The following is a 24,440-nucleotide window of genomic DNA, read 5'->3' as shown; positions in this document are numbered from 1 at the left end:
AATTCGCAGATGACACTAAGATGTGGGGAGAAATGGGCACGCTACAAGAGAGGGACAAGCTACAACTAGATCTGAACAAGTTACAGAGGTGGGCAGATGAGAATAGGATGGGTTTCAATACTGATAAGTGCAAGGTACTGCACCTAGAGAAGAAGAACCAGCAGCACACCTACAGGCTGGGGAACTCCCTTCTCATCAGTGCAGAGGCAGAAAAAGATCTTGGAGTTATTATTGATTCCAAGATGAACATGGGCCGCCAGCATGAGGACATGGTCAGTAAGGATAACCGCACCTTGTCATGCATCCATAAATGCATCGTGAGCAGGTCCAAGGAGGTGATTCTCCCCCTCTATGTGACATTGGTCAGGCTGCAGTTGGAGTACTGCATCCAGTTCTGGGTGCCACACTTCAGGAGGGATGTGGACAGCATTGAGAGAGTCCAGAGGAGGGCCACTCGCATGATTTTGCAGTCCTAACTTTCTTCATGCAATTTTCAGTTCTCTTTTGAGTGCTTACGCATATATGCATACTCCCACTGTGGGTGTGCATGTACCTCAAGCACTTGAGCTTGGATACTCCATGCCCTAGCAGGACGTGTACTATGGACAGGCATGCTTCCTGTTTCTCAGTTCATCTAAACAACCTGGGCTCAAGTTGCAGTGTATGTGGTCTATTCCAACTGTATTTGGCTTTTGAAAAACCTTCTGCCTTCACCTTAGTTTTAACTTGCCCTTTTGAGTACCCTTGAACAACGGTTGTCAACCCAGCTCTAATCCAGTACGGGGCAGGTGATGTCAGTAGTACAGCAGTGGTGGGGGACTTTCCCTGTACCTGCACCAGGGCCAGACAGCTGGGAGCTGCTTCACTTGGCTTCTGCACTCTCCATCTGGGACTTGGGCACAGCTTCTAGCCAGTCAGAAGCTGCATCTGCATCACCGCTGGCCCCTCTTCCCTGCCTTCCAACTGCAGCACTGTTTCCCACTGGATAGAAACTGCACCTGTACTACAGCTAGGGAACTGGGGGAAGCAGCAGTATGGGTGCAGCTTCCAGCTGCCCAGCTCTAGTGCAGCTCCTTGCTGCCTGGCCCAGGCACAGGCAAAGCCCACCACTCTGTGGGCTGTATGTTGCTGACCCCTGCCCTTGAAAATTAGCTTCTCACCTCTTCTCTGCTCTCTCTCTGAGGCCCTTCTCATCCCTTGGTCAGAGAGACTCTTATATACCTTTCTTTCTAGTCCGCTGATTCTTTGCGTGCTGTGCTACAGGAGAACGCAGAACTCTGCATGCCTGGTTTTGCTGGCTCCCAATCTTGCTTTAGATTTTGGAGAACTCTAGGATTCTCCTTTGGCTCTTAGACCTGCTTACCAAAATGGAGGGAGGATGGTCCACTTGGACATAAACATCCTTTGCCTCACAGCATGGATTCTAGATAACTCTTGGGGTAGAGCTGGCCTTCTTTACCTGAGACCTTCTCCTCTGTATCATGAAAGAGTAGATTAGAATGGTAAAGCTCAGTCTTTTAGAGTGGTGGGCTTGGTGCTTGCAGTCTGACTGCACTGTGGGCCACCTCTCCCCTCCAGTAAGAGATGGAGGGAGGTAGGTGGCTGCCAATGTCAGAAGGAGGGGAAGAAAAGGGAGGGAGAGAGGAATAGCCCAGATGGCTTCCCTGGTACCTCTAGGAATGGTTCCACACCTGATATTTGCAGAGAGACCACCTGGGGCTCCATATATATCTTTTTAAGTGCTGTGCCACTGTGGAAGTTCTGGAGTTGATGCTGTCTGGTAAAACAGAATGCAGTTCTTTTTCAGACAACATGTAATTAACTTGAGGAACTCACAGGATGTTGTGGAGGCTGATAATTTAACCAAGTTCAAAAGGAGATTGGATTAATCTGTGAGTGATAGGTCTATCAAAATGTATTAGGCATAGGGTTAGGGATGCAGCCTAAAGATTAGGACTTCAAAAACCTCTGAATGCTGGAAGCTATAATGGAAGAGGGCAGGAGATGCATCAGTTTGGGTAAGTCCTGTGCAAATACACTTCCCTTTCACTTCCAGTCTGATTATAGATTCGTAGATTGTAAGGGGCTGGAAAGGACCTTGCAAGATCCTTGGGCCCAGCTTTTGATGATGCCATTGTGAGATATAGGATGCTGGCCTAGGTGGACCTGTGGTCTGACCCAGCATGGCATTTTGTATCTTCTTATAAACAGTCCTTTGCCTAGGACTTTGAGTCCCACCCCAAGTGGTCTGGGCACTGGACTTATCCACAGTGGGAATGTGCATGGGAACAATAACTCAAAAAAGAAAGAAAAAATACTTACCGGGATCTGGAGCTCTTTGAAACATGTTATCCATATCCTGCCCTCAGTCCCCTCTTCTTGGGATTGTGTGGTTGAGAGGAAACTGAGGAGCAGGAGCATGCATTGCTCTTTATGCCTTCAGCAGGGAGCACGTCAGGAGACATGACGTGTAGTTTATAGCTACTTCCAGGGCAAAAAATCTCCAAGCTCAAGTGCCTGAGGCATATATACACTTGTAGTGAGAATGTGAATATGAACAATACCTCTCTAAAGTCCAGTTACTGGTAATTGAATTATTTCAAAGCTAATTAACACATAACACAGATAATGGCAAATTTATTCAGTGTTTGTGTCGTGCTTATGCTATTTGCTGTGAATTTAAGTAATTTTTTTCTCCACATAAATTTTAACAATTATTATAATAATTAAAAGAGGATATGTCTTTAATTTCTTCATAGGCAACTAAAGTGGATGTGGAGGCAGAGCTTCAAACGTACAAACATTCCAGGCAAGGGCTGGATGAAATGTACAATGAAGCACGCAGACAACTTAGAGAAGAATCTCAACTACGACAAGTAAGTATAATGTGAAAGTATTAAGTCTTGAGAAGACCTATACTAACTGTCACTAATGAATTTTGATTATTTCTAGCTTTACCATTTTTCTCCCAGTGGGTATATGTTGCCACTGATCCACTGCTGTTTCCTTTAATGTCATCTAACCCTTATTTCATGTTTTATAATACTTGGGGCCATTTTGTTAATATATCTTTAAAAGTGGTGTCACTAAATTATATTTGGGGAGAATGTAAATTTTATGTAAACATTGTATTGGTTTATTGCAGCTATGATTATTTCAGATGGTTGGCTATCAGCATGGTAAGTTGTTTTTCTCTGTGTATGTGCATTCAACATTTTTGGCAAACATGGAAATACTTTTTAATATTATTTAATATTAATATTGAAAATGTGACTATGTATAAGAAAACAGGAAAATAGGCTAATAGTACTGCATAACATGGTATTTTTAGGTGAAAATGAGCACAAGTTGCCAAATGCATGACTGAGTTTAATGTTGACATAATGAATATTAATGAAGATTTATTTTCCAAGTTTACAGAGACGGTTAGCGATATGTGATGGTAAAATATCCAGCACTTCAGCAGTTATATTGTTCACTCTTATTGTTGCAGAATTGTTTCCCAGTTCTTTGTTGACAGCATATGTTATATATGTTTGTGCAATTTGTAGGATATAGAGAATGAGCTAATGGTTCAAGTTAGTATGAAGCATGAGATAGAACTTGCGATGAAGTTGCTGGAGAAAGACATTCATGAGAAACAAGATACCCTGATAGGTCTCCGACAACAGCTAGATGAAGTTAAAGCAATTAACATGGAAATGTACCAAAAATTGCAGGTAAAGGCACATTCTTAAATAAATTAGATTCTTTGAAGTGGAATTGGAAGGTTTATAGGGAATTTGGGATAGTGCATACTACTTTTCTTCCCATAACATTTGAAACATAAAAAATACATTATTTTAATTATACCCTTTTTAGTTGTTTAAGCTCTGTCATCTTCTTTGCTTCACTCCTTACTGCTTTTCAGCTTGGCTTCCTGGTTCAAAAAATATTTCTGCTTCCTAAAGTTTGCTGCATTCATATAAAATAAGTTTTATGATAAACACTTAAAAATACTATGGTGATGGAGAACTAGAGTACAGGTGATCAACATGAAAATGTATGAAGGGAGCTGGAGTTCTGCACACTCTTGTGCATGTTCTTACAGAAAAAAACAATGAAGAAATTGTAAAAGGTAGCTTGGGATAGTACATATGTAAAGTAGAGGAGCAGGTTTGAGGGTTATATTAAGTAGAGGAATTTGGATAATTAGGGTTGATCGGAGTTGAAGATGCCATTTAGCCCCTTCCAGGATTGAGCCAATAAAGAACTGAGTGGACTATAGCTAGTTCATGTAGCTGTTGCTATCAGATCTGAATTTTAATAGTCCGGCAAAAAGAAAATGGTATTTAAAAGAGAAAAGCCATACTGAACAATATACATTATTTAATAATGTACACACCTGTAAAACCCAGTAAAAGACAAATACAGTTAATAAAATTCTGTTATCTGTAATTTTTTATTGAATATTGCTTTATGTTTTGCATGGAAATAATATTTAAAAAACAGATTATCAAACCAACCCCAAAGTCATCTTTATATATTTTTCTTAAGAGATTACACAGTATAACTGTGAAATGTTAGTTTCATATAAAACCTATATATTATTAATCTCACTTTAAAACAGGTTTCTGAAGATGCCATGAAAGAAAAGAATGAAATAATTGGTCGATTAGAGGATAAGACCAATCAAATTACTGCAACTATGAAACAGCTTGAACAAAGGTACAGCGTTCATCTCTCTTTTATTCAGTTTTCCTTGTTCATTTCTCCTTCCCTTTCCCTTACCATTCCAACACAGCTGCCTTTCAGTAGACATGTTTAATGGAGCATTTCTGAAGTTTCAACTAGTGATTTGCCATTGATTTGCAGACAAGTAGAATTACTGTTAAATACAACCACAAACCCATTCTCTTTTTCCATCTCTGGGTCCTGGAATTCAGCAGTTACACCCAAAGTTGTTCTGTTCAGCACCAGATTCAATGATGTCCACTCCAAAATTCTGTCTTAATGTTTAGTTGTGTTTTGTATTTGAATGCTATTCCAAGTTTCTGACTCAGTAAAGCTTTTAAACATGCAATTAACTTCAAGCAAGCTTACTTTCATGTTTCAAGTTAAATGCATGTGTGAAGTACCTTCATGAACTGTAGGACCTAGTGGGCTAAGATTCTGAAACTTTCTTTAATTGCCCTGGAAACTCCCTTAGAATCACACACACACACACACACACACACACACACACACACACACACACACACACACACACACACACACACACACACACACACACACACACACACACACACACGTTTTATCACAAGAATTTGAAAAATGATATAACATTCCAGTGCATAAATTTACATGATATATTTATATATAATACAAAATGTGACTTGTGTGCATAGGTTATTTAAATGGCAGTCTACAGTATATATGCAAGGTAATATTTTTAATTGTCAAATGTAACATATCCATAGCCCTGTCATGTTGATGTTGACATGTCTTATCATTTTCTTTTAAAACTACTTATGGAAAAACATAACTATGTATTAAAAATTAGTGACATGAATATTCTTTTATTGACATCTTTTTTTCCCTCTTTTTTTCTTCTTTTTATCCTTTATCCCAATTTTTACATCTTGAATATTTTATTACTCACATCTGTCTTTGATTTTGCCCATTACATACATGAAGTGATAAAGATCTGTTAACTCAAACTAGGACTATTGCAATGTCATTTGTGAAATGTGCTGGCAGTGAAGCACAGCACCAGTACAAACTTATCAAGGATATATCATTCTGAATGCTGTCACACCTATATGTTTAAATAGTAATTATAGAGTATAATTTATGTGAGTTGGATTAAAACATAACATTCTGATATTTAATATTATAAAATAGTATTAGGAAATCCTGCGTTGCTTGGTCACAGCATAGATTTTCTTTGGTTTCTGAAAGAATATTCTCTTCTACCCAGCCCCCTAAAAATCATCCTATGATTACTGACCAATAAGAAACTAGAATTTTCTAATACTATTTAATCATTTTTACTACTGTATAATGTCAAATACAAAGTTTCTTCTAAAACATTAGCTATGTTTATGTTGTTATTTTGCACTGTCTTGAAATTTATTTCTAGTTCTACTGATTTATCTTTAAGTCATTGTAATGAAAACAAATAAGAAACCCGCCTTCAATTATTAAAAAAAACAAACAACAAAACCTATTTTTGTTACATGTTTAGAATTTGTTTATACCAGAAGCCCTACTATCATTTTTTAAATAGTAGTTGATAGTGTTTTTTCTTGACCCATGTGGACAGGGATATTTTTTCTGAACACTGTTAAGATGTGGTATAAAAATGTGCCATGCACTCTGTACTATGAAGAGGAGTATGTCTACACTGAAGCCCTAGCCTATGCTTGCTCACATGTGTTTGCACATGCTTATTTGTAGTTCAAACGTGTGCCTTTTTGAACTGCTGAGGGAATGTGTTCAAGTCACAACTTTGCATTAATTTTGACTAGAACCTGCCCACTCTGCAGTGAAAGTGCAGGCAGAATCACTCAAGTGCTGAGTGTCCTCCACTGCCCTTCTCACAATTTCCATAGAGATGGACTGCCACTATTGACTGGGAAAGAATAATAAGACTTTTTTCAACACGGACTCATGGGTAGGGACTTGCCAAAATTGCAATTTTTGTGAATTTCACGGATTTCAGAAAAGGGGCAATGTCTGTGAAATCCAAAAAGAGTGCGAAATCCACAGGGGAAAAAAAGAAGAAAACTTACTGAAAATAAAATGCTGGCTCCCCAGAGGGAGTCAGCAGTCCTCACGGTGCTGCTGCACAGCCTGCAGGGGGAGGGAGGCTGCTCCCATGACAGGCAACCCAAGATAGCTGCCGCCCTGCCTCTTGTCGCTGATTGGCTGTGAGGGCTGTCTGTTTTATGGCCCCATTCCAGTTCACAGCCCTTGCAGCCAGTCAGTGGTGAGGGGCTGGGCCATAGCAACCCCTTGGCCAACCAGAGGTGTGGGGGGCCCACCATACTCTGCCTATGAAAATGGCTATTGGGCCTGTGTTTTTCCCACAAAATTGGCTAGCAGCCATCTTGAGTTTGGTAGGTGGGATATGCCTTCAGACATACTTAGGCAAATACTAAAACAAAACACAACGCAGGTAGGGCTTTGCTGTGAAGCTGTGTACAACTACATTCCTGAGCTTGGGATTTCATTAATGATACTCCCGATCTCCAATCCCTGTAAACAAATATGTATCTAAGCACCCTGACAGAGTGAATCCTGCTGTTAACTCAGCCTAGCACAGCCCAAGCATCACCCTGAAAACAGTAGATACTAATACTTGAGCTAGGGCAGTGATATTCAGACCATGAGTCTTGAGCTACAGGTGTCTTCTCAACTTAAGACCAGTGGCTTTTCACAGAAAACGTTACCATTTTTTCTAGTTGCTTGTATTGCATTGTGTAAAGAACATCCCTAAAACTATATACCAGTGCCACTATATCTGCTAGATATCCATGCATTCTTTTGAACTGGGGTGTGTTTCCCACAATTCATATAGTGGTGCATTATAGTGTTATGACTCTTTTGTTAACCCAGCTCCTCAGGTGGCTCCTGAGCCAGTGACGACTGAATGTCACTGAGATAGAGTAATCAGAATGCTCAGACCTGAGTGCTGACACCTGGCTAAGTGTCCAGTAGTGGGCATATCAACACATGCAATTAGCATGGCTGAATAAGCTCTGGCACAGTTTGTGCTAGAGTTTATTGCTCCCAGGCACAGCATTTACACGTTCGCCCGGGACCACAGTATGTTGAGCCAGGGTGGTGCAGTTCCAGGTGGCAGGTGGCTTAGGGAGTCAGCCTGCCAGCCCAGAGCTGCTCCGCCCTGGCTCAGTATGCTACAGAGGGACTGGCTGGGGCACAAGGGTGCTAATTCCACCATAGGATAGTACTTGTGTTGGGCAGTACTATCCTACGGCGGAGTTAATTAGTTGACTCTGTCCTAATAGTGTCATACTTGTATACTGCAGAGCTAATTAATCAACTCCATAGTACATAAATATAAAGTGCATGTGTCGATGCCCCCAGTGACTTGTTCTGAGTTAATACTCCTGGTGGAACTACAGTTGCTATGAGTTGTAGCTCTGAAGCTTGCTAGGCATTAGTGAAGATTCAGAATATGTAGTCTCTAACATGGTTTGGTTAGCATGAGTTTAAAAAAAGAAACCCTGTCCACATTGGGTCTGGAAATTATGCAGATGCATTTTCAAGTTTAGTTTAGAGAGGGTCTTAATTTATGTAGCTTTCCTATTTCATGTAGTCTCTGTCCTATGAAAACAGAAAACTGCTGAAATCCCAGTAATTTTTCTTCCCTTCATTCATCTGCTTTGGCCCTTTTGCCATTACAGGTACAGATTTGACAAGAAACGTTGTTGCAGCAGTCTGTAATAAAGGGTAGACTTGAACAGTTTTTCATACCTAGGCTAAAGCTGAATGCTTCCAAAAAGGTTAATGTCCAGTCATTCAATTGTCATTGTTGCATTGACATGTAATTCCAGTGGTGCAGTTTCACTACTAGTATCACAAATGTACACAGAGCACTGGAATTCTTAGAAGCATGTCAGTCAGCTCTTCTCAGATGACTAGTGAAAATGCTACTTCAGCACTCTGATTTGTTGTCTAGTAACAGCGTGATGGTAGACAGTTTCCTTGAAACTGCCAGCATAGATCTTGTGGTATAAATTGGAAGTATGTTGGTAGCCAGGCTTCCTGATGTGGTTGTGATTGTAGTGTAGAGTAGACCAGTTTCTGGTTCTTTTAACACCTGACTAACTGGCAGTAGTATATTACTGTGTCTTCTGCTGACTTGCTGGGAACTGAAGAGTCAAGCCCTTAAACAAGAGTCTCTCTCAGTCTTCTGCAAGCTTCACTCTGAGAATGGACAAAAAAAAAATTTTTTTTAAATGATGTGCTGAGATAAGGCTTTGAGATGATTTGTTAACTGCTGTACTCAAGTCTTCCTTGTATATCCCAACAGGAGAGATGTTTCTGTGATAACAGACAATTTGATTTAATGTCTTTACGTACATTTCAGTTAAAATGAACCCTGTTTTTCAAGCTGAAGAGGTTGCCAAGCAGAGAGGAGCCTTGGTGTATTGGTGGCATTTTAGGAAGCGGAAAGAGCTAGATGAAACAGGAAAGCACTCCCTTTAGAATTTGAGAGCGATTAAATGAAAGCTGCAATCCTCTTGTTTATTCTATTTTATTTATTTAGTCATATCATATGGAGGTATTTTAACCAGTGTAAGAATACATTATTTTTAATACAGATTATTTAAATTTCTTTAATAATGTTATGTATTTGGGGTAATTCTATAAATGTAATAAGACACTCCAGAGTGTGTTTTGCAGTCTTCCTACAGCTGTGTTTTTGCTGTCTGATTGCAGTGCTCTGTATTTGGCTTCATATTTGAATTGTGTTGAGCATTTCCACAACAAAACATGTTCTGTTATGTCTTACTGATTGATTAGTATGGACAAATAGTTATTGTACTCTTACAATTTTTGTAAAAAAAAAAAAAGGAAAAAAAAGCGTCCCATAATAACACATGTACATGTATTCAAGTTTAGAGCATTAAGCTGTATGCATCAATTACAAAATCTGTATTGCTTTGCTTTTACATGTTAATCACAGACTTAATAAAAACAAATTAGAATACTTAACATGGTGATTTACTAACTATAAAAGAAAAACAAAGGCTAGAGTTCTAGGCATTGTATGGCTCTCTTGTTTGAGTTTGTGAGTTTCCCCCAAATTTTGTTTTTATTTAGAAATGTTTCTATTTCCCCATTTTTCTTTTATTTGTCTTCTTCACCCTTTACACCCTAGTTCTAGCCTCAGTTTTACCCAAAGTTGATTTGAATTACACCAGATTGCAGCAAGCAGAGAAGGCTCAAATGGAAGCTGAGAATGAGGATGAGAAATTTAAACAAGAATCTAAGAATAAATCTGAAAGCCTTCAGAAAGAAATCTCTCAAAAGGAAAAGCAACTGTAAGTATGTCTTCCCTCTGGAAAAAGTACGAGTCAATTTTTTGTCTTTTACGTTCAGTTTAAAACATTCTATTAATCTAAAATGTGTGATATATTGGGTATAGATACTGTAAAGAAACAGGAGATGCTAGACAGGGGCAGAGTGGAAGAAAATCTCTTATTCTAAGAAAGTCAGCCTACAGATAAACTTTTTCAAGTAGTTGTCTGGCCAGAAAATGGGAAACAACAATATTGTCTTTTGGCTGAGGATGCCATGTTTGCTAGGGAAATGGTTGTTAAAAACAGAAATCTCAATTAATAAAAAATATCCAACTTATTTCACTATAAATCATATACAGGTCATAACAGCATATACTGAAACAGAATACATAGAACAGTTAACCATTAATGCTTATAAATGAGGCCAAAATCTTTCAGGACTAATAGTTAGACAGGTATCCATGAAATTTGTGAGTCTACCACAAAAAAAAGTGTTAAAACTTCAAAAGAATGCAATTCTGGTCTCCTACACCAAAAAATCTAGCTGAGAGTCAGTACAGTTATCACTATTTGCAAAGCAGTCAGAAATAACAGCAGTTATTACTGATACAATGTTTAAAGTGCAACTTTTAAATACACCTGCATCTATTTCACCTATTGATCAGCAGAATATCAAGGATTGAAACTTAGGAGTTGAAACTACAGAGCAGGTGTATTACTGGATGTCCTAAACCAACTGATGTTAATAGTCTCCACTTATTTGCTGGAATCACCTCATTAGACATGGAGAGAGCAGTAGCAAGCTAAATAGAATGCACTCAGCAGATTTAAGTTAAGAGGACCCCCACTGCATGGCCATATTTTGACTCCCAATAGACTAAAAGCACAGAAAGGTTTCTTTTCTACAATGCAGCCCCTGGGTGAAACAATGACAACGACATGAAAAAAAAAAATGTGGCAGTCACAACTAGAGATGACCCAGGAGGAAGTTAGGATGAATATCAAAACTTCCGAACATATCCCTGCAGGCACAGAGCTTGATTTGATTGGCCAATATGGAGAAGCTTGAACTGCCTCCAAACAGGGCATGGTAAGACTAAAGTTAATATGCAACTGTGTGGATACTCTGATTCAAACACCACGTATGGAATGTTGGGTAAACATTAGACCATGAAACTATGAAAACTGTGAAGCCATAGAAGACCTACTGGCCTGCCCATGTATGGGAGAACCATGCACCAATGAGGACCTTGCTAAGGCTACAGATTGAGCAATAATATGTGACCATTTCTGACTACATTGGAACATGGTGACAGGACATGAGAAGGAGGTGATGACCACAGAACTCTTCCATGAAACTGAATATTAATACTAGTTCAGCCATCATGACAAATGTTCACTTTACTTGCATAGTTGGCATAACAGGTTTTTTTGAAAAAGAGTAGTTCAAGCCTCAGGGTCACAGATCTGCAGTTCAGAATCCAAAAGGATAGGTTCATTTCTGATCTTTTCCAGTAAACAAGATGCTATGGTTAAGGGGCTAAAATGTCTTTCCTTTAAAAATGGTTGTCAGCTCTTCTGTGACAAAATCAATATAGATGCATGTCAGATTGCAAATATTTACAAAATTAGTTGGAATTTTTCTTCCTTCATTGTATGTATAATGGGATTTAGACTCAGAAGAATCAGAAATTTGTTCTTATCTTCAGTTAGCATTTTCTGTGCTTTTTAAGGATTGATTCTTTGTACTGTATAGAAGATGGCAGAATTACAGCAACAGTGTATGCATTTGATTGTCCCTTATTTCCTTTAAAAGGAATCCAGAAGCTGTAATTAGTATAAACCGGATCCGTCTTTGTATCTCGCATCAGTTTTGGTGAAATTTCAGTAAAATCAAATAATTTAGAATCTTTTGAAGCCAGGTCTGTACTGTAAAGTTAATATACTCAAGAATGGTGTCTTCTGTCATGCTGCACTATTCCAGGTGGTGTGCTTCCTAAATTGAAAACTTTTATAGCAATGTCCAGAAGGGGTTTCAGGCTGGGTAAATGTCACTACCGAGTGACAGTGCCTGCATGCCATTAGCCTACCAACTATACTGCTTCTCATTTAGGAATTAATCTACCTGAAAAATCATGCTGGAGTACAGCTGACTGTCTAGATGTAGCCTATATCATATTCAAGATACTCTAGAAACTGGGTTAGCAACCTAAGGCCTACCAGCTGAACCTGGCTTCCAGAAGAGATTGAATGTGGCCTTTGGCAGCATGTGGCATAGGGGGATCAGTGGCACATGGTGGCAGGGGCACTACTGCAGTTGCTGCTTACCCTTGCTGCAAAATTCATTGCTCCTCATCACCTTTGGTGACCAGAAATTGGCAGCACTTGGTGGTGAGGGTAAGCAGAGTCTATATCAGGGGGACATGAGAGACATCCCTCAGCCCAAAGCAGGGAGGTAGTGCTGCGGTGTTGTGGAGGGGATTCGTGGCCTGTGGCAGCAGCTGGGTTTTGAGCAGCAGCTTGCCATTCTTAAAGGTTGTCAACCGGCGTGCTAGAAGTATACAGGCAGTCCTTGGACTTAGGACATAATTGGTTCCTGAAAACTGCATCCTGAAAACATTGCAACTCAGAACTGATATTCCCATAGGAGACAATGTTATAAATGGGGGATTAGTTCCTGAACCAAGGTTCAATACCCTATTTTCAGCAAAAATAAACCAGCATTTTGTACTCAATCAATTATAGATGAGTAACATAGCTACATTAATGTATTTATGTTGTAAATAGCAAGCATACTGATTTGGAAGGACTCCTCTGAGGTGACTTTGCTGGACTTTTTGAAGGGCTCTTAGTTGGACTTTTTGAAGGGTTCTTGGCTGGAGTCTTCTCAAGATTCCTGGCTGCAGGTTTTTCTGGAGTCTTGTTTGCTTTCTTAAAGAAAGTGTCCAAGGAAGTTTGGACAGATGTTCTCCAGGGAGATGGGAGATGCAACGAACTTGTTGGCTGGTGTGGTGTTATAAAGTTGAAACTGAGGTTAGAAATTTGAAACAAGGTGTCAATTTATAAATGTTACAATGTTTCTCGCTTGCAACTCAAAATGTTGCAAATCAAGGACTGCCTGTAATATTTATTCCTAGTACTGCCCCACTTTCCTGTAAGACTTTCCAGTCTTCATTGCCATATTTTTTAATAATAAAAATAATATGATGAGCAGTACAGATTCGTTTATCCCTCATATTCTGTTGCATAAAGGATATATTATAACCCCCCATGTAATAATTAAGTTAAATGGGAAGTTTATTTGTGTGTGTTTCTTAATAAGAAGGGCAGTATATTAATTGGAACAGAGAGTTCTTCCAATTATATTAAATTCTAGAAATCTTAATACAAACTTCTTATTTTCTTACATTTTTATTACATTTGTGTATGATGTTTTAGAAATACTATTCCCAAATATCACATCAGAAAAACCTACAAATAATTAACTTGTAAACAAGTAAAAGTAGCAAATTGCTATTGTCTGCTGGACTGATAGTGAAACATAAAATAATAGAAAATAAATTATTTTGTTAAATAAATATGCAGTGCACAAATGATTGGCTTTTGTTTGCAATTCTAGGATTCAGCTGGAAACAGATTTGAAGATAGAGAAGGAATGGCGACAAGCATTGGAAGATGATTTTCAAAAGGAAAAAAAAACAGTCTCTCATCTTAGAATAGAGACACAACAAATAACTAGCCTTAAAAAAGTAAGTTCAGTAGGCGTTTTTATCAATTCACATTTAAAAAGTAAATTTTTTGATCTTTGAATATACACACAGATTTTAAATGAAAATATTTAAAATTTCATTCTCCCTTGTCTTAATGTCATGAGTTCAGGATTCTGTGTTTTTTTTCATAATGAGGACTGAGTGATACCCACATTTTTATTTCTGAATGGTATTGAATGCTGTCTTTCTATAATCCAAATATGGACCAGTGAGTGTTATTTTGTAATTGCTCTAATTTTGTACAATTGCCGGCTTAAAAAATCTCTTATTACCAATTTGTATAGTTCTTTCTTGGAAATTAATTAAAAGAGGAAGAGGCGTGGAGGTAGAATCATCTATATTTTTATGTTAAAAATAGATTCCAAATATTCACATTCAGGTAGTGGAAAGACTGCTGTTAAAAGATTCATGAGGAAATTCTCCAACATGTTCAATACCTGGACTTCTATTTTCAGAGAATTAATTAGACACAAATGAAACAAATACATATGGACAAACTGTTCATATATTGGTTGAATTGTTATTACTACTGTAGCATGTGAGAGTGGTAACCATGGACCCAGGTAATCCAGTGTGCTAGGTGACAGCAGAGGCAATCTTTGGTAAAGAGATGTTAAAATCTAGGTATAAGACAGAAAGTGACATAAGAATATAGCAGGGTCAATTCAGACCAGTGTCTGCTTGTCATTGATTGTTTACAGCATAAAATGTCAAAAAAAAATAGTGGCGGGATTCAAGAAGAGAGAATACCTTTGAGAGACATTTAGGATTATATTGCTTGGGCCAGAAAAGCTAAAATGTACTCTCTGGTATAAACTATAGTATTAAATTGCTTGATTCTTAGTTTGTCAAGAGGAGATAGGTGTAAGGAACACTTTCCACATAGAGAAGGTAACTTGATTAGTAAATACCCACATTCAATAAATTTAAAGAAAAGTCTCAGTGAGGATAGTTTGTAAATGTATATGTGGGTAAGGCTCCATTTTGTTTATCTGGCATTCTCGGGTAGTTTTTCATAGCCTGGGATTTAAGGTAGGAGGTAAAATGCCTTTCCTTGGACAAACATTTAGATTGACCATTGTCTTCTGTTTGACAAGATAGCAGCTTGTTGGTAGATATTTTCATGTAGCAATAGTCATTGAGCTTTTAAACTAATTTTTGCAGTGTTTGGGCTCTTCACAGAAATACAAAACTTTAAAGTAAGTTTAATAAGTTATATTTTAAAATATTTTTTGTGAAAAACCTAAATATTAAATTGAATATGCTTTAAAATTTTTTAAAGCTCACAGAATTAGAGAAGTAGGGCTGGAAGGGACCACATTAGGTCCTCCTGCCTGAGGCAGGACCATCCTAAATAAATCATTGTCTAACCTCTTGGCAAAAGTACAATCAACCATGACAAGACATAACACCCTAACCTGCCACAGGTAAAGTCTGGGGACCAACAGCAGTCAGTGTCCACCTGCTGTAAAGGTTGTTAATATATGCATAAGGAAAAAAATACATTCGTTTCTGATTCTTCATTAAAAATAAGGAGTGTTTTCCTATTATACCACATTTTCCCCAGGCTGCTTCCGTAGTGCAACTAATATGTTTTGACAGTTTTCTGGCCTGTATCTTGAATCTGAATATCCAATATTTATTCATGTCAGGAATTCATTAGCCCCTAAGCAGAGGTCATGATCTTTAGGAAGCAGCTGAAGTAGGTAAAGAACTAAAACAAAAATATCTAAAAGAAAAAAGTAGGCAGTCAAGAAACCAAAGCAAAGCAAATCAGTGGTAGATGATATAAAATGTGCCTAGGTGGAACACTACACCTGATATTTTTTAATATATGTTAAAAACTTTGTTATGGAGGCAACTCTGAGATACAGATGCTTTCACTTTCTGTTACTGGTTTGTGCCTTTCTCCTTGTCTTTTTAGTGTGGCAGCATCTAGAGGCCAAGCCAGTTAGTTCTCTGCTCTGTTAGTTAGCTGGTTCCTTAGCATCCTTTATCATCTTTCTGTCTTCCTCCTGGTTTATTCTTCTGCCAGTTGTACTAAAGCTTTGAGAATACTCTGTCTATGTTTTATTCAAGCTGATGTGCTATGCCAGTAGTGCTGAACTTTTTTTCCCAGCGGGCAAGGTCGTGCCTGGGCTGACTGCAGGCCCAATGGTGGTTCTGATCCAGCACCCAGGGCTAGCACAGCAGCTACCATTTGGCTATGTTGGTGGGGGGGGGAACTCTACTTTAGCCTGGTTCCACAAGGGAGTAAGGGAGTTCACCTGGCCCCCACAGGCAGGCAAGGGGGTAGGAGGGAAAGGGACCTGACCTGGCCCTGCAGAGAGGGAGGGGGGCATGGTCCAACCCCTCAGGGAAAAGGGGCCTGGCTCCATAAGGGGAAAAAGGGCATTGTCCAGCCCCTGGGGAGAAGGGAGTGTTTCCTGGCCCCACAGGGGAAAAGGGGCCATGGCCTGGCCCCACACTGGCCCCGCAGAGGGGCGGGGGCATGCCCTGGCTCTAACTTGCATGTGAGCCTTGGGGTCTGGGAATATGACGGGGAGGAGGGTGGCTGTAGTAATTGCCACCACTCCCCCACTGCCATATTCCCTGATCCTGTGGGCCATATGAGATGGCTTTGTGGACCACATTTGGCCCTCAAGCTGGAGGTTGAGCACCGTTGTACTATGCACATCACTGTAGTGTTCAAGCATGGCCTCTTTCTTTCTTTTATACATGCTGCCCTTTTTGTATTAGTCGCAGAGAATGCAACTTTCTGCTTTCTATATATACTTAAGTGTCCTCATTTTACTCTGTGTGTGTTTGTATTTATTACTTGCTATCAGCCACAGGTTCCTAATAGGCTGTTATTTCCTAACTTGAGCAGATATATATATTGTGACATGCTTTCCACACAGTGGTCTCTTTCTGCAAAGACAGCTGCCTGAGTTTGGTTTTAAATTGGCTAAGATGGGAGCAGTTACCTTAATATTTGTGCTGTGGTGTTAAATGGTTAATGTAAGCAATAAGAAGCATTGCCATATATCCTGATCTCCTTTCACAATTTATTTTTGGTAAATACAACTTTAAAAAAATCAAATTCTTGCTACAGATTCAGAATTGTTTTAGATAATTTCAGTTGTTCAAGTCTTTTTGATTTCTTTGTTCTTTCTTTGAACTTTAGAAAAGGAGCCTTAGAAAAGGAAGAATCAGTCTTCAGTAAGGGGAGATGCTCAATTTTTAAGGAGTTGAAATGGAATGAGAGAAGTACTGTTCGGAATAGTACACATTTTAAAAATGTTTTTAGGGATCTACAATAAGCCAGCTAATTAATATTGGTTGGTTTCAAATTACCACCTGTAACTAATCTACAGAAGAAAACTATTCAGTGGTTATTGTAGTAATTAATTAAGATTTCTTAGCTATTTCATAATCAGAGAAACAGCAGGGAAATTTTTAAGTAGCAGGATTTGCATGTTTAGTTCTACTAAAAAAAAAAGTCTCCCAGCCTTATTAAATAGTAAATTCTGTATGTATTTGAAAGAAAATGTGTATTTACTACTCCTTATGATAACCTCCAGTTCATACAGTCCAAGTAATTGTGCTTTTCCTCTGAAACAGTTAAGATGAGAGCCACCTAAGTAGGGCAAGAAAAAGACTTTCAGCTACTTTACAGATTTTTATCATCTGTTACAAGGAAGATGAGGTGAAAACAGTCAGGAAGATAGATGAATGTGAATGTTACAGGACTTGCAGAAGGCAGGGTAGAGATGCACCCTATAGATTGACTAACTCAGAGATGCGTAAGCTTTCATGAGTCCAAACTGACTTCATCACGTGATGCCTGATGAATTGCAGTTATAGATTCATGTACAAGTTATGCAGCAATAAGGTTGACAGCCAACAGTCTGCTTTAACGTCGTATTTCTTATCCTTTTGTTCTACTTTACTGTCCCACCGATTCTACTTTTCTGACATCTTGGAGAATTACAAGAAAGGTGTTTTCTGGTGTATTTCTTCTTTGTTAATTTGGGGCTGATCAAAAAGCCCTACTTAGATCAATAGGAGTCTTCCTGTTGACTTCAGTGGACCTTGGATGTTTTTGCAATAAGGTGTTGATTCAAGAGTTGCACAAAATATAGTGGTAGTATCACAACAATGCCTGCTCAGGAACAGAGTCAAAACACCTTTGGAGAACTAAGCAGTTCCTCTATGCTATCATATGGTTTCTTGATGGGTTTTGTTTTGAGAGTAAATCAAAATGTTAATACTAATTACTGAATACTAATACTGACTCATTCCTTCCATCATCCTTTCTGACTTGAAATTCAGTAGGGGATTGTATGTTTCTAACACCACCTTTCTAAGTTGTAAGTATGATGGTGCTTCTCCTTTTTATTTTTTCTTAAAAACTCTTTTAATTTTTAAAGGAATTCCTTGAACTACAGGACAAAAACCAGCAGTTGAAGAAGTTATGTCAGGATCAAGAAGCAGCCCTCCAAGAGCTTGCCTACAAGCTTAGCGAGTAACTTGTTTTTTCTTGTGATTTTTGTAATTTTAAATTAAGATACAGTTAAGAAACATAACTGTGCAACTACCGCTTGAATATATAAAGTCGGACTGGTATCTAACTTGTTTTGAATAAAGCTCTATACCAGCAACCAGCGGCATGTGTGCCAGAGTATGGCACGCAAGGCCATTTGGCTTGGCATGTCACAGCTGGCCCAGGCTCTGGGCACCTGCTGCCAGCCATGGACCCTAGACTGCTTGCAGCAAGTGGCGAGGAGGGTGCAAGCCCCGCTGCAAGCAGCTCAGGCTCCATGGCAGGCAGCTGTTGCCCTGAGTCCAGGCTGGATGTGGCAGGCAGCCAAGAGGTTGCAAAGAGTAGCATTGGGCTCTGGAGCCACGGCCAGGCTCCATGGTGGCGGCTGCATGTGCGCTTCGGGGCATATGGCTGCGAAGGCTGGGGGCAGTGGAACCCCAGCCCTTTGCCTGTCATGCATCCCAAAGCATGCATTTAGCTGCCGTCACCACAGAGTCGGTGTTGGGGCTCTGGACCCCGGTGCAGCTGTTTGCAGCCTCCAAACTGCCTGCTGCAGTTGCCCAGAGCCCAGGCCAGCAGTTTGCTGGCAGCATGCAAATAGCTGCACCAGGCTCTACCTGGCTCTGTGGCAGCTGCACACATGTCTTGGGGTAGATGGCAGGGGAGGGGTTGTGCTGCCCCAGGCCCCTTACTGGCCATGTGCCCTGAGGTGCATGTGCAGCTGTCACTGTCATGGAACCGAGCTGGAGCCTGGTACAGCTGTTTTCAGCCTCCTTGCTACCTGTGAGAGCCAGCTCAGGCTCTGGGCAGCTACAGCAGGCAGCAGAAAGGGTGCCAGTAGCTGCACTCATGTTTGGAGCCCTGACACTGGCTCTGCGATGGCAACGGTTGCACACCCACCTTGGAGCACATGGCAGGAAAGGAGCTGGGGCAGTGCAACCCCAGTCCCATCCCTACTGTCTGCCTAGAGGTGCACGTGAACCTGCTGCCGGCAGTGAGGATTGTGCCCCTTGCAGCTCCTCTGCCATCTGCCTTTGGCATGCCAAGTTGAGGGCATGGGTCAAACTTGAGCTGTTTTCGGTGCATCGGCCAAAAAATGTTGCTGACTCCTGCTCTGTACAAATGTTCCTAGTTAGGTCCAGCTCTGCCAGCACACTTAGCATATGTACCATCACCTAATGCAGACGAGGCTAACCTTTTTGGTAGATGTGCCACAAATTGTCCTTGCACCATCTCTTGAGTTTTTCTGTTTACTCTTTTAAGGAGAAGTTTCTCTTATAAATAGTTCTGCCATGAGTAATGCAGCCATGTTTACATGTTATACAAGCAGAGTAGTTTCATAGCCTTTAGTCCCATTTGTACTAATGAGTGTATTTACATGTGCACCTTACTGCAGAGTTGACTAATTAGCTCTGCAGTAAAGCATCACCATCTACATGTGCGCCAGTATTAGGGTGCAGAAGATTAATTAACTGCACCCTAAGATAGTTCTGTCAGGGACAGTACTATCTTACGGCACAGTTACTGCACCAAAGCAGACATGTAGACAGTGACTGGGGCTGGCTGGGGCAAGAGGGTGCAGAAGTGCAGGGGTTACCGGTTGCCCATTCCTGCACTTTATGACCCTCGTGCCTCAACCATCCTGTTGCCGGCACCCACAGCGTGGGACTGACCCCTCTGAGTCCTCTGCCAGCCTGAGGCTGCTCCACACTGGCTCAAACTGCCATGGTTCTGAGCGTAGCATCTTCACGCATGCCCTAGACCACAGCAGTTTGAGCATCTACATGTCATTAAGGTGCTGTGATAAATTCCAGTGCAAACTGTGCCAGAGTTTGTCACATTGCCTTAATCAATGGCATGTGTAGATGCACTCAGTGGTATTGGACCTGTGTCACTGTTCACTGTATAGATGGTCTGCAACTGTTTAACACAGTGCCTGCACTAGTGAGATTTAAGTCTCGTAGTTCTAGACCTGAGTTTCTACATGTGTTGTATGTCGGCAACAAGACTTCCATGTAGATGTAGTGATATTTGTTCAAATTTCCCTGGTCCTGACAAATCCTAAACATATTGCCATAATTTAAAAAGATCACAATGCCTTTGGGGGAAGATTCTGTCTGTAAGGTGTGGAGCAGAACGGGGCCTTGGTCTTGATTGGGCTTTCTGACTCTTCCCACAACATACACCCAATGGAGGGATGGGGTCATCACCAAGAAGGACTATGTTACAGTCGCCCGAGGATGTAGGGGGGCAGTCAGGAAGGCCAAGGCAGAGATGGAGATAGGACTAGCTTCCCGGATTAAGGACAATAAGAAGTCCTTCTTCAAATACATAGGGGGTAAAAAGAGGGTCCCGGGTAATGTGGGGCCCCTGCAGGACACGATGGGCAACTTAGTCGTCACGCCAGATGACAAAGCTAACATATTTAACGATTTCTTTGCCTCTGTCTTCCTAAGTAGGGACCAGTTCAGCCACCTCCCTGCTGGGCCCCCCTCGGGCCCCGGGAGAGACACGCCTGGGCCAGGGGTTAGCGAGGAGTTAGGGTACTTCTGGAGAGGCTGGACGTGTTCAAGTCCGCTGGTCCGGACGATCTTCACCCTAGGGTTCTACAGGAACTGGCCGAGGTCATTGCGGGACCCCTGGCGCGGCTCTATGAGCACTCGTGGTGCTCTGGTGAGGTGCCGGAGGACTGGAAGAGGGCCAATGTGGTCCCTATCTTCAAAAAGGGAAAAAAAGAGGACCCGGGAAATTACAGGCCAGTTAGTCTTACCTCAATCCCGGGTAAGCTCTTTGAAAAAATTATCCTGGCACACATCCAGGAGGGCCTTCCGGGGGAATGCATGCTCAGGGGCAACCAACATGGGTTCATCAGTGGCAGGTCTTGTCAGACCAACCTGGTGGCCTTTTACGATCAGGTCACCAAATCATTAGACGCAGGGGTTGCTGTGGATGTAGTCTTTCTGGACTTCTGGAAGGCTTTCGACACTGTCTCTCACCCTGTCCTCATCAAAAAGCTGGGAGACTGTGGTGTTGATGCCCACACAGTCAAATGGGTCGCTAACTGGTTGGAGGGCCGCACCCAGAGGGTGGTAGTGGATGGGTTCTTCTCGACCTGGAAGGACGTGGGCAGTGGGGTTCCTCAGGGCTCGGTCCTCGGGCCCGCACTGTTCAACATCTTCATCAGTGACTTGGATGAGGGGGTAGAAAGCACCCTGTTCAAGTTTGCTGATCACACTAAGATGTGGGGGGATGTGGGTGCACTAGAAGGGTGCAATAGGCTACAAGCTGACCTTGACAGGTTGCAACGGTGGGCGGATGAGAATAGGATGGGGTTTAACACTGATAAGTGCAAGGTGTTGCACATGGGGAGGAAGAACCGGCACCACACTTACAGGTTGGGGAACTCCCCTCTTGCCAGCACGGAGACGGAAAAGGATCTTGGAGTCGTCATTGACTCCACGATGAACATGGGCCGGCAGTGTGGGGAGGCAGTCAAGAAGGCCAACCGTACCCTGTCATGCATCCACAGATGCATCTCGAGCAGGTCCAGGGAGGTGATCCTCCCCCTCTATGCGGCACTGGTCAGGCCGCAGCTGGAGTACTGCGTCCAGTTCTGGGCGCCACACTTCAAGAGGGACGTGGACGATATGGAAAGAGTCCAGAGGAGGGCCACTCGTATGATCAGGGGTCAGCAGGGCAGGCCTTATGAGGAGAGGCTACGGGACCTGAACCTGTTTAGCCTCCACAAGAGAAGGTTAAGGGGGGACCTTGTGGCCTGCTACAAACTGGTCAGGGGGGATCAGCGGGTATTGGGGGAGTCCCTGTTCCCCCGTGCGCTGCCAGGAGTGACCAGGAATAACGGTCACAAGCTGGCGGAGGGTAAGTTTAGATTAGATATTAGGAGGCGCTACTTCACAGTCAGGGCGGCTAGGGCCTGGAACCGGCTTCCAGGGGAAGTGGTGCAGGCTCCTAGCCTGGGGATTTTTAAAAGGAAGTTAGATGAGCACCTTGCCGGGGTCATCTGACCCCGGTGCTCTTTCCTGCCAAGGCAGGGGGTCGGACTAGATGATCTACCTAGGTCCCTTCCGACTCTAGCTACTATGAAACTATGAAACATAAATTATCAACTAGAGGTTAATCATAATGTGCCTTTAAAGTTCTTAAAGTTTGCAGTTCTTTAAAGTGTGTTAACAATGTGCTGCAGTTAACTGTGCCCAATAAATATCTAATGTATGTATAATCTTGTAATCTCTTTAGAGCCAAGCTTAAAATAGAAGATATAAAAGAAGCCAACAAAGCATTGCAGGTTAGTAAGTTTTGGGGCATATAAAGGCTGTTTTTTATTTTTCTTTTAAAATGCACAACAGTAGATTTTTCTCCAAAAATGATGGCATATGACAGATTGTAATTTGTATGTTCTTAGCTTCCAGTGAGAGACAGGTGTACAGTTGCTTCTGATTGATTTTGTATGGACTGTTGCTATAGCCCCTTGATGTTTATTTGTAACTTGCTACCAAAAGGTATGCTAGGTCTTTTTTGGTCAAAAAAGGTATATCGTTATATGAAATCATTTTCTTAGTTTAAATCATGTTAAAAATCTAATTAAAATTTTGTACAGATTATTTAGTTTTAAGCTGTATTATAATTAAATTTATTCCGTGGGCTATGATCAATATGGATTTAATTATAATAGGAGTGATGTAAACATTTTTATAAATAAACTTAGTGAAACATTCCTGGAGCTTCTTAAGTTTTAGAAGTGGGAAACCATAATGGGTGTTTACCACTGAAGCTTTTTGTGGTGGAGATCCAGAGTTGCCAACCCCAAACTTTTTTTTGTTTTACTGACAGTTCTAAAACTTTACTATCAACAAAACTTTTTGCTGACATGCTTTTACTTTAGGAAAAAAAAAAAAGAAAATAGTTTTAGGTTGGCAACCCTGCATGACTGCAGCAATGGTTTTACACTATGCTGCCCTCCTTTCCCCAGGGTCCTACTGACTCGCCTGGCTGTACCCCGAGCCATGCCGCAACCTCAGCCTGATCCTGTTTCCCCTGTCCTAGCACAGATCCCACCTGCCACCTCTTCCCTCTATCGCTCCAGCCCCACAGCTTTGTCCCTGTCAGGGTGGGAGGGTAGAAAGAACTACAGATGCTCCATTGGGCCAGAAAGCCCTGACAGACAGTTCATAGCAGGGCTCTGAGCAGTGCTCCCACTTAGATACCAGGTAATGATACTCTGCTCTGCCCAGCATCAACATTTGAATCTAGCCTCTTTCCAACAGTGATCTCAAACTGAGCTCAGTGTTTCTTTGCTTTTTATGGATAGCTCAACTTTTCTTACAGACATCACAGAGAGGCATTTTGAGGCTGTTTTATTTTTATTTTTTTATGGCAACCCTGTGGAGAGCAACGTTTTCTTTGTATAGCAGTTCTGCTCCTTGACCTGGGGCTCCTAAGCACTACTACAATACAAATAATTATTATGATAACACAACCACTTGGGTGAAATGCTCTCAGAAAGATTATACTTGTCCTCTTCTGAGGCAAAGAGAGGACATATTCATCGTTCATTTGACCAAAAAGAAATTGAAGCAGCTTAATGCTGCTATCCTTCTTACCTGTCTAAAGGATGTGATAGCTATTCTGGTCTGCTGGAATGGGTCTGGGAGCTCTCTCTCCTGTTCCCAGCCCTGTTTCTAGCAATCTTTGCAGTCTTAAAAAGTCACTGCTTCTTTCCTCTTTCATCCCCTTTGTCTGTCTTGCAAATTTAGGCAGTGCAAGGTCTTTTGGAGCAATTTCTTTCTCTTTCAATTTGTTCAGGCAGTGTCTATCATAATGTGGCACCAATATCTATTAGGGTCACAAGGCACAGCCACATAAATAATTAATTATGCTTATCTTGAGGACTCTTATCCACTGCAATGCAAAGTTTGCTTGTATCATGTATACTTATCTCTAACTGATATCTAAAAACTTGTTTTCTCCCAACTCCAGGGGCAAGTCTGGCTGAAAGATAAAGAAGCTACGCATTGCAAATTATGTGAAACAGAATTTTCTCTTTCTAAAAGGAAGGTAAGTTTGGGAAAGAAATATCAATTCCCATTCTTT

General features: G+C 41.1%; 1 protein-coding gene across 7 annotated transcripts in view; it reads left to right on the top strand.

Moving 5' to 3' along the window:
* The window catches only part of RUFY2 (RUN and FYVE domain containing 2), a 69,294-nt gene that overhangs the window by 27,172 nt on the left and 17,682 nt on the right, over positions 1-24,440 (top strand). For all 7 annotated transcript variants that reach the window (XM_090057002.1, XM_090057004.1, XM_090057001.1 and 4 more), the window contains 8 exons: positions 2,760-2,876; positions 3,552-3,719; positions 4,610-4,707; positions 9,936-10,055; positions 13,654-13,783; positions 18,217-18,311; positions 22,587-22,635; positions 24,327-24,404. In XM_090057002.1, the coding sequence (XP_089913128.1) occupies positions 2,760-2,876; positions 3,552-3,719; positions 4,610-4,707; positions 9,936-10,055; positions 13,654-13,783; positions 18,217-18,311; positions 22,587-22,635; positions 24,327-24,404 (855 nt within the window). The remainder of the gene's footprint in view (positions 1-2,759; positions 2,877-3,551; positions 3,720-4,609; positions 4,708-9,935; positions 10,056-13,653; positions 13,784-18,216; positions 18,312-22,586; positions 22,636-24,326; positions 24,405-24,440) is intronic.

The sequence above is a fragment of the Crocodylus siamensis genome, chromosome 7, assembly GCF_052110815.1.
Source record: "Crocodylus siamensis isolate JL-2025a chromosome 7, ASM5211081v1, whole genome shotgun sequence".
NCBI lineage: Eukaryota > Metazoa > Chordata > Crocodylia > Crocodylidae > Crocodylus > Crocodylus siamensis.
The sequence above is the reverse complement of the archived record's forward strand: the minus strand, read 5'-3'. Positions and strand labels throughout refer to the sequence as shown.